This window comes from Coenobita brevimanus, chromosome 106, assembly GCF_032717465.1.
Source record: "Coenobita brevimanus isolate Jiangsu-jjx chromosome 106, ASM3271746v2, whole genome shotgun sequence".
Taxonomy (NCBI): domain Eukaryota; kingdom Metazoa; phylum Arthropoda; class Malacostraca; order Decapoda; family Coenobitidae; genus Coenobita; species Coenobita brevimanus.
Genome location: NC_137059.1, coordinates 12,997,472 through 13,013,142, shown reverse-complemented (window position 1 = coordinate 13,013,142; position 15,671 = coordinate 12,997,472). Strand labels below are relative to the sequence as shown.

General features: G+C 41.5%; 1 protein-coding gene across 1 annotated transcript in view; it reads right to left on the bottom strand.

Moving 5' to 3' along the window:
• Positions 1 to 15,671, bottom strand: part of LOC145416430 (uncharacterized) — a 657,995-nt gene that overhangs the window by 29,465 nt on the left and 612,859 nt on the right. Inside the window, exon 30 of the mRNA XM_080285378.1 lies at positions 8,312 to 8,467. Within this exon, the coding sequence (XP_080141504.1) occupies positions 8,312 to 8,467 (156 nt within the window). The remainder of the gene's footprint in view (positions 1 to 8,311; positions 8,468 to 15,671) is intronic.

Here is a 15,671-nt window from a genome sequence, read left to right as displayed (position 1 = left end):
GAGCTGATTGTTCAATTAAATTACAGTGTTAAGCTTAAAATACCATTAATGCATTAAATAGTAAAAAAAAAATGATGGCACAGGTAAAGCTTAACTGGAAGCTCAGCAGCTTTGATGAAACAGACTTAAAACACTGATGTGGGTGTTGTGTACAACCTTAATTATGGAGGAAATAATCATAGCCTCAGTGTTACGCGAAGCACGAGCCCACTACGAACATACTGTGTATCTTGCACTGCAGATAAAGGTTTTCAGTAATCCCCAGGCAGAAGTATATAAAGGTCTTTCATGTGTTTCAAGGCCATGCCTATTCACAGTGACACTCATCCACACACAGCAACACTAATCCACACACAACGACACTTCCACACATAACGACACTCATCTACACAGCAACACTCGACCACACACAGCAACACACATCCACACACAGCAACAGTCATCCACACACAGCAACGCTCATCCACACACAGCGACACTCATCCACACACAGCAACACTCATCCACACATAGCAACGCTCATCCACACAGCGACACTCATCCATTAACCCTAAACCTTGTCAGCCTCTACTGCATAAACACAAATACAGCTACTGCACAACCTTGGTCAATACAACGCTTATTCTGACTTCTGCTCCAACCATTGAACTGTTCTTCATTCAAAACTGCGGTGCAGTTAATAAAGAAGGCCATATCACTAGTGTTAACTGCAGCACTTGTCAGTTAAATGAACTGGTTATGATTTTACCACCAAATCCACCTGACATGTGTCGCGCAATACCACACTCTGCTTTGGGTGATTCTTGTCTCATTTAAAAGATGATTCTTGTCTCATTTAAAAGGTGTTCCATCACCTGATTAAGTTGTACTGATTAACTATTCCTGTACCCGCTTAAAACACACACACACACACACACACACACACACACACACACACACACACACACACACACACACACACACACACACACACACAAAGGTATACAGTACGACCGAGTGTTTCCGAGGTCGGGTGTCATAAATAAAAATGCTAACCGATGCAAATTATACAAGTCATCACCACTACGTTCTATGTATATACTACCAAGACCCATGCAAAAAAGTAGTTGTAATAGCACCCATCACTTCTATACTTATATATGCCATGGATTTCAGCTGTATGGATACCTGTTGCCTGCACTCTATATAACAAAGACTTCATTCATACTTCAATTCAAAATTATGCCCATGTCCCCTACAGCGGGGACCTAACTACCAGTCTAACTACTTTGAACCCTGAGTATTATCGGGTTCTGTGTTGCTGGAGAGGAACACCTTCACTGGGGTGACTCCAATATAACCGGGCGACTCAGATGACTGGTTATTGAGTTCACGTTTCAGATACACCTGGGGCGACAACAGCCACAGGTTCTTTAAAAAGCTCCATCTTTTGGTATGTATAGCTCTGTATCAAAATCATAATGAAAAGCTGGGAGTCTGGGTAGAAAACTGCCAACCCACAGAGTTAGCAATATTTGGTGAGAATGTACCATGTACAGTAAAACTATGTTTTTCAACAAAAGAATACACTGGGATTACTAATTATATTAGTATAATGCTGCGTGGATTGGGCTGGACAGACAAAGGGCTTATACCTTTATATCTAACAGGATCACTTGAGCTACTTCTACAATTATATGCAACGCTCTCTCTCTCTCTCTCTCTCTCTCTCTCTCTCTCACACACACACACACACACAGTTTTGAATTTTGATGTTTAGAAACATCCAGTTCGGAAGTACGATGCCCATACTCTAGACGACATTTTGATATACATACACATCATGTATGCCATTCGTTTTCCTACACAAAAATCGCTGTTTCTAACAGCAGTTATCTCCTAATCCTATTACAGTCCAACCAAAAACCACCCAACGCCTGTCTCCATCCAGAAGACATTAATATTCACCCCATACATGTCCACAGGGAAAGATATCAACCACCAAGTATGATCCTACCAACTTCCCCCATCCAGATCATTGTCAAGTACAGTAACACAATGACTATGTTCAACTAATTTACTGCCACATTAGCTATAAAATCAATCCAGAGCAACTAAACTCGCAAACGAACTACCAGTGGCAGCCTGTGGCATCACAATAACGACAATACTTGTATGTTTATATTCAGCTCACCTGCACACTATGAATTTGCACCTAATGTAGGTTCCATCATCAGTGATCAGTTACCTGTTTTCTTATTACATTTTTTTTCTGGAAATTAATTTTCAGTTTCTCATTCCCTCTTCCAATTGTATCCTTCCTTTCCTACTGCCTACCATCTTTCTTCATCCCCTTCTCTACCTTTATGAAGTCAAGTAAGTGTCATCTACACTGTCAGTTAATCCTCAAGCGGGTGTCGTGGCAGATGTGTGTGTTTGATGATACAGCTGTGTGTCATTGTCACTCTTAGTTCCTGTGCCATACTGTACTATGGTGTTGGCATCAGTCCCAGTCCCAGTGTTAACATAAATACTTTCTGAATGTTGGTGGCGAGCTAGCACTCAGCTTTAGTTCTTAGGTCTACGCTTTTTTCTTTTTTTAATCCCTTCAAACAAAGGACACTTTTTGCTATTTTACTCAAGCTACCACTTGACATGAAGGGGCAAATGAAGACTATACCAAATCCTTCCATTTCGAAAGGATTCCTCGAGCTGAACAGTGTCATCTGGAGGTAGTAAGAAAAAAATATATAATGTCATCGTTATCAAGGTACTGTGATCCCTACCCTGACGTATGGAAGCGAGGCATGGACCTTGCAAGAGGGGAACAAGGCAAGAGTGAGAGCAGTGGAAATGAGTTACTTGAGAGGAGCATGTGAAGTGACGTGGAGGGACAGGTTGACGAATGAAGAAGTGAAGGAACGCTGTGGGGTGGATGTGGATGTGGTTGAAAAGATTAAGAGAAATACACTGAGGTGGTTTGGACATGTGAAGAGAATGGAGAATGAAAGACTGACTAAGAGGGTGTATGTAGGTGAGGTGGAGGGAGGGAGAGGGAGAGGTAGACCGAGGATGAGGTGGAGGGATGGGGTTGAGAGGTATATGAGGGAGGGGGGGGTGAGTTGGGGGGGAGGGTAGTCAAATGGTGGGTGACAGAGCGACTTGGAGGCGTTTTGTCTGCGGCCACCAATTGCGGGATTAGGGCGTCGGGCTATAAATAGATAGATAGTTATCAAGGGGATAAATATCTAAATCTAGGCACGTTCTCCTGAAGAATTGTTTTCATGATGTGTTACGTAATGGAGTTATTTTGCACTACTTCATGCCACAGCTTCAGTACTGCTCGTCCAGTGCATTTACTGAGACTGGGGAACCTCATACAGGATGACGTAAAGATAACAGCAAGGGTATATATCTTATGGAAACTAAGGGCTTATGGCAGAGTACTGAGGCTAGGGAGATTACAAGTTAAATCCTACTATCTCCTCTTGTACCATGGGATTTGAATATGTGTTGCCATACTCATTAAATCTATTATATTCCTGTGGGGGGGGGGGACACAACCAAAACTGGCAAAAGGTTTTGGATTAAATTTGGCAGGATGGTTGGAACCGGGTCCCAGATGGGCCAGCTTCAATTTGATGTCGATTGATATTTTCTGAAGGAGTGTTTTGGACCCCAAAAATCGTCCCCATTGGTGTTACAGTACACGCACGTGGAAGAGGCTGCAGGACATTTCCAGGGTGTTTCATGCGTCTTTGGACAGAGAGAGAGAGAGAGAGAGACAGACAGACAGACAGACAGACAGACAGACAGACAGACAGAGACAGAGACAGAGACAGAGTTGTACATCTGCAGTTCGATGTCTGTTACTTCACTGATGCATGAACAGGCGATTTTATTCAGCAGAAAATGGTGGTGGTGGTGGTAGCTGTGGTGGTGGTGGTGGTGGTGGTGGTGATGATTGTGGTCATAGTTGTGGTGGTGGTGATGGTGGTTGTGGTGGTGGTGGTGATGATTGTGGTCATAGCTGTGGTGGTGGTGATGGTGGTTGTGGTGGTGGTGGTGTTCATAGTCGCTGTGATGATGGGGTTGGTTGCAGCTGTGGTGGTACTAGTGGTGGTGGTAGCTGTGATGATGATGGTAGTGGTGTTCATAGTAGCTGTGATGATGATGGTGTTGGTTGTAGCTGTGGTGGTGCTAGTGGTAGTCGTGGTGGTGGTGGCTGTGATTATGGTGGTGGTGCTGGTGGTAGCTGTGATGATGATGATGATGATGATGATGATGATGATGATGATGATGATGATGATGATGATGATGATGGTGGTGGTGGTGGTGGTGGTAAATGTTCAGAAACGGCTCACTTTTGGGCAAGTGCTTTGCAGCCCAATGGCACTTGCTCCAAAGTGAAGCGTAGTTCTGAGGCGGCTCTAATTTGAACATGTCCTGAGCGGCCTGAGAGGGCTGTGAGGCTCTTGTCAGGACTATGACCACTCAATCACGCTTCCTCTTACAGTCCCAGAAGTCATTTCAGTGTTGCCTACAAGTAAGCCAAGGACAGGGACAGAGTTAATCCCATAAAGACAAAGACTGACATGAAAACACATCTCTGGCTCAAAGCAAGATTGGGGTTCACCACACAAACATGGATCCAGAAGGTGAGCGTGGATGTACTGTAGCCTAGTGTACCGTGGTGGGAATATACAATTAATTTCTAAGGAAGTATATGTGCTAGAATAACTCCCACTTTTCAGTTAATTTTTCACCCAAACCTGCACTGCACCATCGGAAACACAGAGGCCCAGGGCAAGATTACTCAGTCCAGCATTTAAGATGAGTGACCAGTTGCCAAATTATGACCGGTATTATGGAAGCAAAAAACCCCAACCATCCTTCTAATGTAAACCGATGTGGGCAACATTCAAATGGAGTGTCTTAACTCTCAAGACCACAAGCATTAATACAAAGGACTTCTCAACTAGAAATACATCAAGGCGACCCAGGACCACCACGTCAGACAGCAGATTACCTTGTGACGGGCTGTACGACATCCCTACACCAACAGTTGTCCCTGAGGGTCACAAGTATCTGTAGCATGTCCTGCAAGATTTTGTTGCTGCAGTATGAACCTCAGCATCTCAAAATTGTAAGTTTTTGGAAGATCCTTACAAGTGATTTTCAGCGACGATGAAATTTTAGTTAGGCTGGGGTGAAGTGGGCGGCGGGTGGATAGTGAGTAAAGGGTGAAAGTCAACAATACTCACAGCTTGATAAGGGAAAGGCGTACACTGAATTAATTAAAAAATTAAACTGATTTTTTCTATTGCTTTTCATATCATGCTACACTACCACAATCAAAAGCCTGAACGGTTGTGGCGATGGATAGTGTAACAAATACAGTATATTTTTATATGACATCATCCAACAAAAGAGTATAAGAAGGAAGGATACTATGTGATATTCCGGGAAAAACAAGAACTATGGAGGGCAGGACAAAAGGCTGGCAGGGAATTGTCAGCGATTTTTTTGTCACGAGAGTGCCTCTCATTACCAAACGAGAGTGCCTTTCATTAAACAGGCTGTATATTATGGGTACTTTAATCTTGAAACTTTCACAGCTTCCACAACAATATAACATTCTGTGGCTCCTCACAATGCATTATCCTTCCCCACCCACATACTGCCTCTGAAACATAAGATTACAAAAGCATTCCCACTACCATGTACCGTACCTCATTTCTCTCATTAGCCTACTGTTTGAACTATATTTATATTTGCTCTAATTACTGTACCTTTACCTTCATCTAGTTACTGTTAATTAACAGTGTTATCAGTCTTCTTTGCTATCATCATTAGCAGCAGCAATAATTCCAACAGTAGCTTTCTGCCCACCTTCAATATTTCAGTATTAAGGTATAAGTTATGTCACCTTGGCGCGTTGTTCTCAGGAAAGTAAATCTAAACAACAAGAACACCGACCCACCTTCATTTACTTGTGACCAAGTTATCGAAACTATTCAACTACCGACACAACCTCACATCCATCATTTATAGTGAATGTAACCTTTTCTAACACCACAAACACCATCCTTGCTATCACCACTGTCATCTTTAGTCGGTTTCCTATCACCACCATTACCATTATCGGATTACCGCCACCATCAGTAACTATCACCACCAATATCTACTACGACCACCCCAATGCCACCGTCATTTTCACCACTAGTGCCCCTCCTCTTTCCCCATCATCACATCTTCTCTCAACATAAAAACTCTCCCACCACCACCAAATCACCCTCACTATCAACACCAATATACTCTGTCCATTTTAACGTGGCCAAACACTGCCATCTCTCTGTCTTGAGCTGTTTATAAGAGATTAACATTAAATTATGCCGTCCGTAATCAAGAAGTATTATAGAAAGCACGTAGTGTAGTTCCACAAAATTTTAACACTGATCAGCGGGATATACGCTGAATAATGACAATAATTTTAAGTTAAAGAGGGCGAGTTATCAACAGCAATCATCACTAATCTTCCTCAGAACTGTTAACATATCCTATCACATCTATTGTATTCCTTCACAGTAGAATCACATCAGCAACAAAGTTCATTATTAGCACAAGCATTTGCAATACTCTTCCTCAGAACAAAAAATGTCATCCATCATCATCACCACTATCTCTGTCTTCTCGACATAGTAACAGTTCTTTCCTTTAACATTAACAAACTCTCCTGGCATCAACACTCTCCTTACCCTTCTCTTCCTACCATTTCCACTGCCGCCATCTTTCATTATCACCAACACGGCTGCCCTTCCACAGCACTAACAGCAGCTAGCCATGGCGCCTCACCGGTTACCATATAAACATGCCATTGTGCAATACCGCGGGTCTTGGATGAAAACCCAATTATGGCGGATGCTTAGAGTGGGTGGCGACCACAGAGGTATACCTCCAGGGTGATGACAGTACAGCTTTATTGTGCTTCATTTTTGCTTCTAGTTGTTTCCTGCCCATGACATATACAAAATTTGACTCACTCAAACATAGCCAGAGAAGTGCTTCAGCTTCCAAAAACACCACTTTCACTACCAACACTCCTTCCTTACTTATGCTTGGCTAGTAGGCTATAGGAAAGAGTCACTTCTGGCTGTCATACTCCCTATGTGAGGAAGGTCCAAGTCTACGGTGACCATATACAGATTTATAAAGGCAATGTTTGTCCTAGCATCTTAATCAGCCTCTCCATCAAAATGACAGATATTCCATCTCTATTACCAACACACAAGCGAATCAGAACACAGTGCACACCAAGAAGTGAAAACCGGAAGAGACACCTTCCTTGTACTTAATACCCTTCAGAGAGAGAGAGAGAGAGAGAGAGAATTTAGTCACTAGCACTTCTAACTACAAGAGCAATTTTACAAAGCTTTTAATCACAAGTCTGCTGACCGGGATATACAGCATATTATATCTAAGCAATGGCAACAAAGTCTAATTAAATTTGCACAAAACTGTATTCACTTGTGTTGTGATTGTTTATTGTACATAAAATTAATTGCTGTATAAAATTTCACTCATTCAAAGGTAGTGAAGCAAAGAAAATTAGGGGTCTGAGCTAGTGGAAATAAAGACAGTGGAGAAAGAAGGAAGAATGGAAAGGTAAAAGAAACTGTGTGGACTGAACTAATAGAAACGGTGTAGGGAATGGGCTTTAAATTAAGAGTTGGGAATAATGGGAACTGGACACTTGGGAATTTTGGGCTGCGAGGAAGTTGAAAATATCGACAGTGATACTTTTTGTAATATTAGAACATATTGCGTTAAGGATAGGGTAATAACTTGTGAAAATAGCTTTGACATTATGACAAGTACTTGTTGAGCAATGTTACGCTTCGACTTTGCCATAAATATAGTACATTATGGATGACCGATCGTCTTTTCTGAGTGATTGAGAAATGTGTATTATTTACCTTGTTTACGATTAAATCGAAGTCTTACATTGTTCAGAAAGTACTTGACATTATGTTAACCATTTTTACACGATAATTACCTATTCTCAACGTGATTGATGCCGATACTGTGAAAATTATAACTGTCGATATTCTCAACTTCCTTGTGGCCCAAAACTAGCTACAGACATATTGGATGAAGAGGAAATGGAATGGAGAGTTCATTGCAAGGAAGGGTGAGTAAATGGATGGGAAAAAATGGAAGGAACACGAGTGAGAAAAGGATAAATACAAAAATGCACACACACACACACACACACACACACACACACACACACACACACATACACACACACACACACACACACGCCACCTACTTGCGTTGGAAGTTAGCCGTGAGTTCATCCTCCACGGCGTCCTCATTCTTGCCCGCCTCTAAGTCGACATCAGGTGGAGGCGGCTTCTTGTCCTCGGGTTCTGGCGGCTCGTACCCTTTATAAAGCGCCTTACGAAGCTCAGCCACCCGCGACATCCTGAAGAAAATAGATGGGTTGTAGAGGACAGTTAAATGGCACTGTTTTTTAAACTGAGTGCGTGATGTGGAAAGGATGGTGAATGAGAGACTGACTAGAAGAGTGTCGTGAGTGAGGTGGAGGCGGAGGTAAGAAGGGGAGACCATGGATGAGAGGGAGAAAGGGAGTGGAGATTATATGAGAGAGGGAAGTGTGAGTTGAAGGGAGCGTACCTCACTGGCAGAGAACAGGTCGACGTGGAGGCGATTTGTTTGTTGTCAGCCCTTACGGAATTAGGGTGTCTGGCTATAGATAGAGAGACTGATAAACGGACAAACAGGTAAAGTGCGCGAAGGAGTGGACAAATCCCCAATTTTCTGAAGCGTTGATGGTGAAGTCATACGTCAGACCTTTCCATATCGTTGCTGATGCTCTCTGTAATGTGGGATGCAGGCAAATCACATGCAGCAATTACTGGTATTCCATAAATTAGTAAATATGAGGTGCTTTCTCACGCCTTCGAGCATTAAGTGAAGTGATTCCAGGAAGGTTAAGGGTTAAAAAGTGATTGTGTGGGAGGAAGGGGAAGGCAGGTCAGGAGAGTGGGAATTCTTTGGGGTATATCATTGCCTGGCTAAGCTCCGCCACCCGCAACATTCCGGAGGAGATACAATGTTGTACAGGGAGAAAGGAATGTATCTGGTGTAAGCCTAAATATAATTACTGGGTGTACTAACAGCAGAATGTGGCCAATATTAATCAGGCTCGAAGTATGATGATGCTTAGGGACTGCACTGGGAGGGAGTGCCAATTTGAAGGAAGATTAGAGAGAGAAATTTTATAGGGGGCTAAGGAAGAATATGGGACGTATGATTCTAAAGGAAGCTTGGGAAGGCGTGACTCTAGGGGCTCATACCCCTAATACAGAGCCTTATGAAGTTCAGTCGCCTGTGGCATTCTGGGGAAGGTAGATGTATTCTACAGGGTTGAATATAATCGTCTGGTGTTGGGCTATTTTTTTTTTTTTATGTGTCCGACTCTGGGCATAGGCTTTACAGCCTGCTTCCAAGGCCCAGTAGTCCTCCTCCATACTATACACCTCTACATGTCACCACTTCGGCGCTAACACCCACCGTCCATACCGTGTACATGCTAGGGCTGTCTCATACAGGACTGGTGTATTGGTATTAGCGGGGGTATTTTCACGACATGTCGGCGGGTCTTCTGGTAGATCAGTAAAGTCTGTTTTTATCAAATTCAAATCCTTAAACTGTTCCCTGCCCCAGCGAGGATTTGAACCTGGGTCCGGTGGGTCCGCAGGCCACCTCTCTACCGACTGAGCTACTGCCTCCCCTAATTATAAAATCTAGCTAAATGTACCAGGAACGAAGAAAGGGTGACTCTGTGAGAGGTATGGTGATTCTCAACAAGCAATGAGGTGGATGATTATATGGGAGGCTAGGATGCGGTGATTCAAAGGAAGGCTAAGGGAAAGGGGATTCAAAGAGAGGCCAGGGGAAGGAGGGGGATTCGAGGGGAGATGGTAGTGGGATTCAAAGGATGATCAGAGTAGGAGATTACAAGTTAGGTGATAAGGTTATAGGGGAAAATATAGAAGCAGTATTCAGTGTGTGGGGAGAGAGGGGATTCTACAAGAGGTAGTGGTAGGGTGACTCTAATGGATGCCGTGGGAAGATTAATCCTAAGAAAGGGTAGGGAGGGGTAATTCTAAGGGAGGATATAGGGAGGGATTCTAAGAGAGGCTAGGGGAAGGAGAATTGTGTAAGACGTTATTAGTGTCTGAGAGAAATTCTGAGCAAGCACGGCTATGACACAGATTCCGTAAGATGGAAGGCGTCTGGGGAACACTACTGGTGAGATGAAAGGACTGTGAGGGAGAAAGACTGAGAAACAGAGGGATTCTGAGGGAGAGAGACTGAGAGAGGTAAGAATTCTGAGAGAGGCAATACGTGACGGAGGGATTCTGAGGAAGTCATTGGGAAGGAGGGTGTAAATAGAATTCTCTGGATGAAGGGGATACAAAAGAATAGACTGTCGACAGTTTATCTCAACAGAACGCGAAGGTGTATGCAAGCCACTAATTTCTGATGGTCATTCATGGAACGGTTGTGAGCATAAGATGTATTAGTCTGCATCCCACGTAAGTTAGCGCAGGCAGCAGTGAAGAAGGGAAGCCAAATGACCTTACTCTCATCGTACCTTGGAAAAAAATGACTCAGAAAACACGGGCTTTTGCTTGCCTATCCATTCACGCTGTCAGTTTAAATAAAATCATAAGTGTGTGTGTGTGTGTGTGTGTGTGTGTGTGTGTGTGTGTGTGTGTTTGGAAGGGGGGAATGAACCTAAATTCATATCTGATGCATAAGAAGCAAATCCCATATAAGTCAAGTATTAACTCTCTGACACTGGTAATGTCTTTTTTTTTAGTTACTTTTGAAGAGCTCTCAATGTGATGAATGAAATGACATCTACATAAACATTTCCATTACAATGAAGTGGTCTTCGCTTTATTGTTGCTACCACCTGCAGACTTTATTTACCTCTCAAAAGACCTTGCAGTGTACATGTTTAACTGGTCTTTTTTCCCACTCCACAGTTCGCTGGGAGTGATCTTGGCATAGTCTTTCTCCTGGGAGGAGGAGGAGGAGGAAGAAACTTATGATCAAAACCGTTGCCTAGCAATTGCTATAAGAAACTTTCAAGCTAACTGTGATTATATATATATATATATATATATATATATATATATATATATATATATATATATATATATATTGTTACATAGCCTAAGATTTCATCATCCTTTGTGTAATTTTAACGCACAGTATGCTGCATGTTTGATCACGAGCGTGTTCTGCCTCAGTTCCCCCCTTCTACCGTTATAGTAGAGTAAGTCGTTCTCTCTGTTATTCAGAGCGGGATTGTCAACTCTTTGTCCCCATGGCTTCATTTGCGCGTCCTTCTTACAAGTTGTATCAAGCTCTGCCGGCCCTTTTATAATGAGCTCAGTCTCTGCATCATTGCCACTTAGATCTGCTCCTCATTTTGTTCACATCTCTGTCCTCCCCTGTACAGTTATTATTATTGTGAGTGCTCAAGAAATCTCCAAACATCTAGCAGCTGTGTGTAATTTGAGTATAACTGTTGTTGCATTTTTTCTTGTACTGTGTAGCATACGGTTGATTCTTGGGCCTAGTGAGGTCTTTGTGATTGATGTAGAGTTTTATATCATTTTTGATAATATTTTGTATCTGTAATAATTTATCTTGCATTAACTGAGCATTACCCGGTGTATTTTCATTTTATCAGGGCTGACTTAGATAAATTTACTCTTGCTAATTTCGTGTTAATAGAGGCTATTGCAGTTAACCATATATTTAACCTGTTTATTTGCCATTACATTATCCTTATGAGTCCTGAATGTTTTTTTGTTAGTTTGAGCATTAAACTTTAACTTGTAATTTTACCTAACTCTTTTGTTTTGAACCTGGAACTTTACGGGACAGTAGTGATTTTTAGTATTCTCACTTAAAGTGTACATTATCTTTCTCTGTTCCGTAACAAATATATATATATATATATATCTATATATATATATATATATATATATATATATATATATATATATATGTATATATATATATATATATATATATGGCCATTTGTGTTTGTCGTGAGCCTAGGTTTCACTGAATCTGTCACTGTGGAGATGGTTACACAGTTTTGCTGTGGCTGTTTACCTTCACTGCAAAAGGTTTCCCTAAAGTTAAATATAATCGTCTAGAACAGCGTTTCTCAACCGGGGTTCCCCGGAACCCTAGCGTTCCACGAGAGGTCGCTAGGGGTTCCGAGAGAAATAATGATAAACAGGCTAATCATATGTAAATGCATTTTTGAGTCATTTTTGTGTTTAATTTCATATTCGTAATTCTACTATACATGTGCGGCATATTCTTGGAAAATTCTTGGATATTGTCTTAAAGTCTTAACGTGTTATATATATCATTTAATCTATCTATCTATATACCTAGGCTGCTTCCCCCAAGGAAAGGGAGGAAGCCAAGACAGGACGAAACACTCTCCATTTAAAAGTATAATAATTATAGGGAATATACTTGGCGACGTCTTTACGGCGCCAGTGTGAAACCGCCTTTAGTGGTCAGTAGACAGGAGCAATACGTGACGGATTCGTGTATCATCAAGTGACTCACTCGAGTACAGGACACATGCACGGTCTCCATCAGTCCCTCATGTAGCCTACTTCCTGCTGTGTCCCTGATTAACTCACGTTATTTAGTAAATGTTAATCATTTAGGGATTATATATGAATTTTAATAGTTCAAGTATGTTTATAATTTTTTTGTTAGTTTATGAGAAGTTTGTGTGTGTGTGTGTGTGTGTGTCTCTCTCTCTCTCTCTCTCTCTCTCTCTCTCTCTCTCTCTCTCTCTTCCAAAGTTAGTTCTTCTGTTTGCCTTAATTTGCTTCATTTTTATTTGTTTAAGTTTTATATATTATGTTACTGTAGTAGTTATTATCTGTTCTCGTTCTGTTTATGTGTTGTATATGATATTGGTTATGTTTATTTTTTTGTGAATGAAAACCTCCGTATGAGGTCTCATGAACAAGCTGTTTGATTTCAGTTATTTATTTATTTATATTTATTAAAATTTTTGTGCATTGTCAATGAACTTGAGATAACGTAAGCTATTTTTTGCTTAAACCAGTTATCAGAAAAAATATATATATTACGTTCTCCTCATGAATAAGTTTATACAGGAGAAAGAAAGATATTAATAATGACATATAATAATTTTTATGTAAGGGTTCCCTGAGACATGAAAATTATTTCAAGGGTTCCATAAGGGTTAAAAGGTTGAGAAACGCTGGTCTAGAAGAAGCAATAACGAAATAAATTTACGGCATATATGTGAAGAGGTTAATTCATTCAGTACAATGGTTTTCTTTTCATTTTGTTTTTGCTAATGTCATATGATTTCATTTAGCCATGGGAAAACCTCCCAGGAAGGGGTGAAAAATCACTTCCTTTAACCAGTTCACTACAGTTTTGTATTTGTTGTAGCCAATTGATTTTAACCAGCTTATTAAAGATGCCCGGGTGTAAAGTGGATAGTTTTCCAGCTTATGGTAGAATAAAAAGAAAATCTATTGAGGAAGCTGTCACGGTTAATATGTAGCAACTTGTATCCATCATTCATAACGCTTTTCATGACAGTAGTCCTTCAGCTGAGTGAGTCAACTGCATGCTGGTAATATTTCTTTAACCTTCTCACTGCAAGCTTGCAAGTAATCCGGCTGAAGGAGGTCGGTGGCTGGGTGGGTAGGTTGGTGGGCAGATGGATGTGTGGGTGGGTGGGGTGAGTGGGGGGAGGAAAGGCGAGTGAGTGGATAGGCTGGGTGGGTGGTTGGGCAGAGTGAATAGGTGGATAGGCTGGGTGGGTGCTGAGGAAATAGATCCATGGGGTTAATAGCACCATGAGGGAAAACAGGATCATGGAGAATAACTCTGCGGGGAAACGAACCCAAGCAGGAGCATATGTGCAGTGGTTAAAAGTAGGTTTATGGTGGAAATACCCCCATGGGAGTTAATAGGTCCATGTGCAGATTCAGTATTCCCCCACTGGGAAAAGACAGATCTATGAGGGAAAATAAGACAGTGGGAAAAATATGTCCATGGGGAAAATAGGTCCATGAGAAAAACATGACCAAAAGGAAAAATAGGTCAGCGGAAGGAAAATACTTTAATGGCGAAAATTAGTCGATGAAAGGAAAACAGATCAATACCACAAGTCCATGTGGAAAATAGACCCATGAGGGAAAAAAGTTCCATTGGGGATAGTAGGCTTAACGTGGAAAATATGTACATGAGGAAAGGTATGCCCAAGGAGGAAAATAGGTCCATGGGAGAAAATCTAACAATGCAGGAACGAGGTCCCTGGGGGAAAATTGATGGCTGACATCTAGGGGGGACTGTAGCTAGAGAATGGATAATATGCAAGGTTTTATTCTATTTCTTTTTAGTTCAATGTGCGTATGTTGGAAAGGGGGGAGAGGGTATAAACTGGGCTAAATGGGCGGTAAGTGGTTGAAGGGATGGTTAAAGATGATGCTGGGTGCTGGAAGCAGTTGTAGGTTGGCCGGTTTGGTCGTGTCGATGGTTTTCATTTTCTTTCTTTTTTTTTTTTACTCCCCAGAACAAGAGGAAAGTGATCGCATGTCACTCTCGAGTACTTGACGCCTCACGAAACAGGTAATTTGGATCTTACCTTCCCCTTCACAATATTTAGCTTTAAGTAAAAACCATAGCATTCTTTTCTAGGAGGCATGGAATGATAAAGGGATGATCAGGCTGCAAAAGCTCCTTGACCACCTACTATGCCTTCCCTTCCCTGGTATCGCCTTTACCCAGGAGTCTTCTAATGGAGTGTCAACAACACAAGAATAATGACATCTCACTGATAATACATTCAGAACACGCCGAGGCAGAGAAGGGGAGCATACTAATGGGGTGGGCAGAGACACCATATAAAACAAGCACAGAAAGAGTTTATTTAATCTCTCCTGCCCGAACCGCTCATCCTTAACTTATCATTTATCTCCAGACGATTGTATTTAGCATACTGTAAACAGACTGCACATCTCATTAGCCCCATCATTTTCCGGGTCTCCTAAGCTGAATGAAATATACTGGTGGCAGCATGATTAGCTACACAAAGACGTCACCGTACTGAAGGGGTTGCGAAAGGAGAACTCATCAGGTAATCATAACAAATAATGGATTTTGTACTGCATATAAACAGTGGATAACAATTAAGTTTAAGTAACTGGAAGGCTAATAAAACCAATGTAAATAGAAGAAAATAATCCAGAACATAGCACCGTGATATCTCGTTTTGTTTAACCCATATAATCTGAACACTTTTATTTATTCCGACTACCCCCGAATTATTATATATACTTGGAGAAGACCTCTCTCGTGAAGGAGTTCTAAATTATCAAAGTACTTCTATCCGTCTGGCAGAACGTCCCTCAGATGAAAAATAGTGTATAATGTTAGCTAGAAAAAAATAATTATTCATAACATCTGAAAAACAGATTCATGTTAGCTTCAACTAGAAAGCATTCAGAGAGCGCATCCCTCCGTCAATGCCATTGCCATTAAAAAGGGTCCGGATCCTATATCTA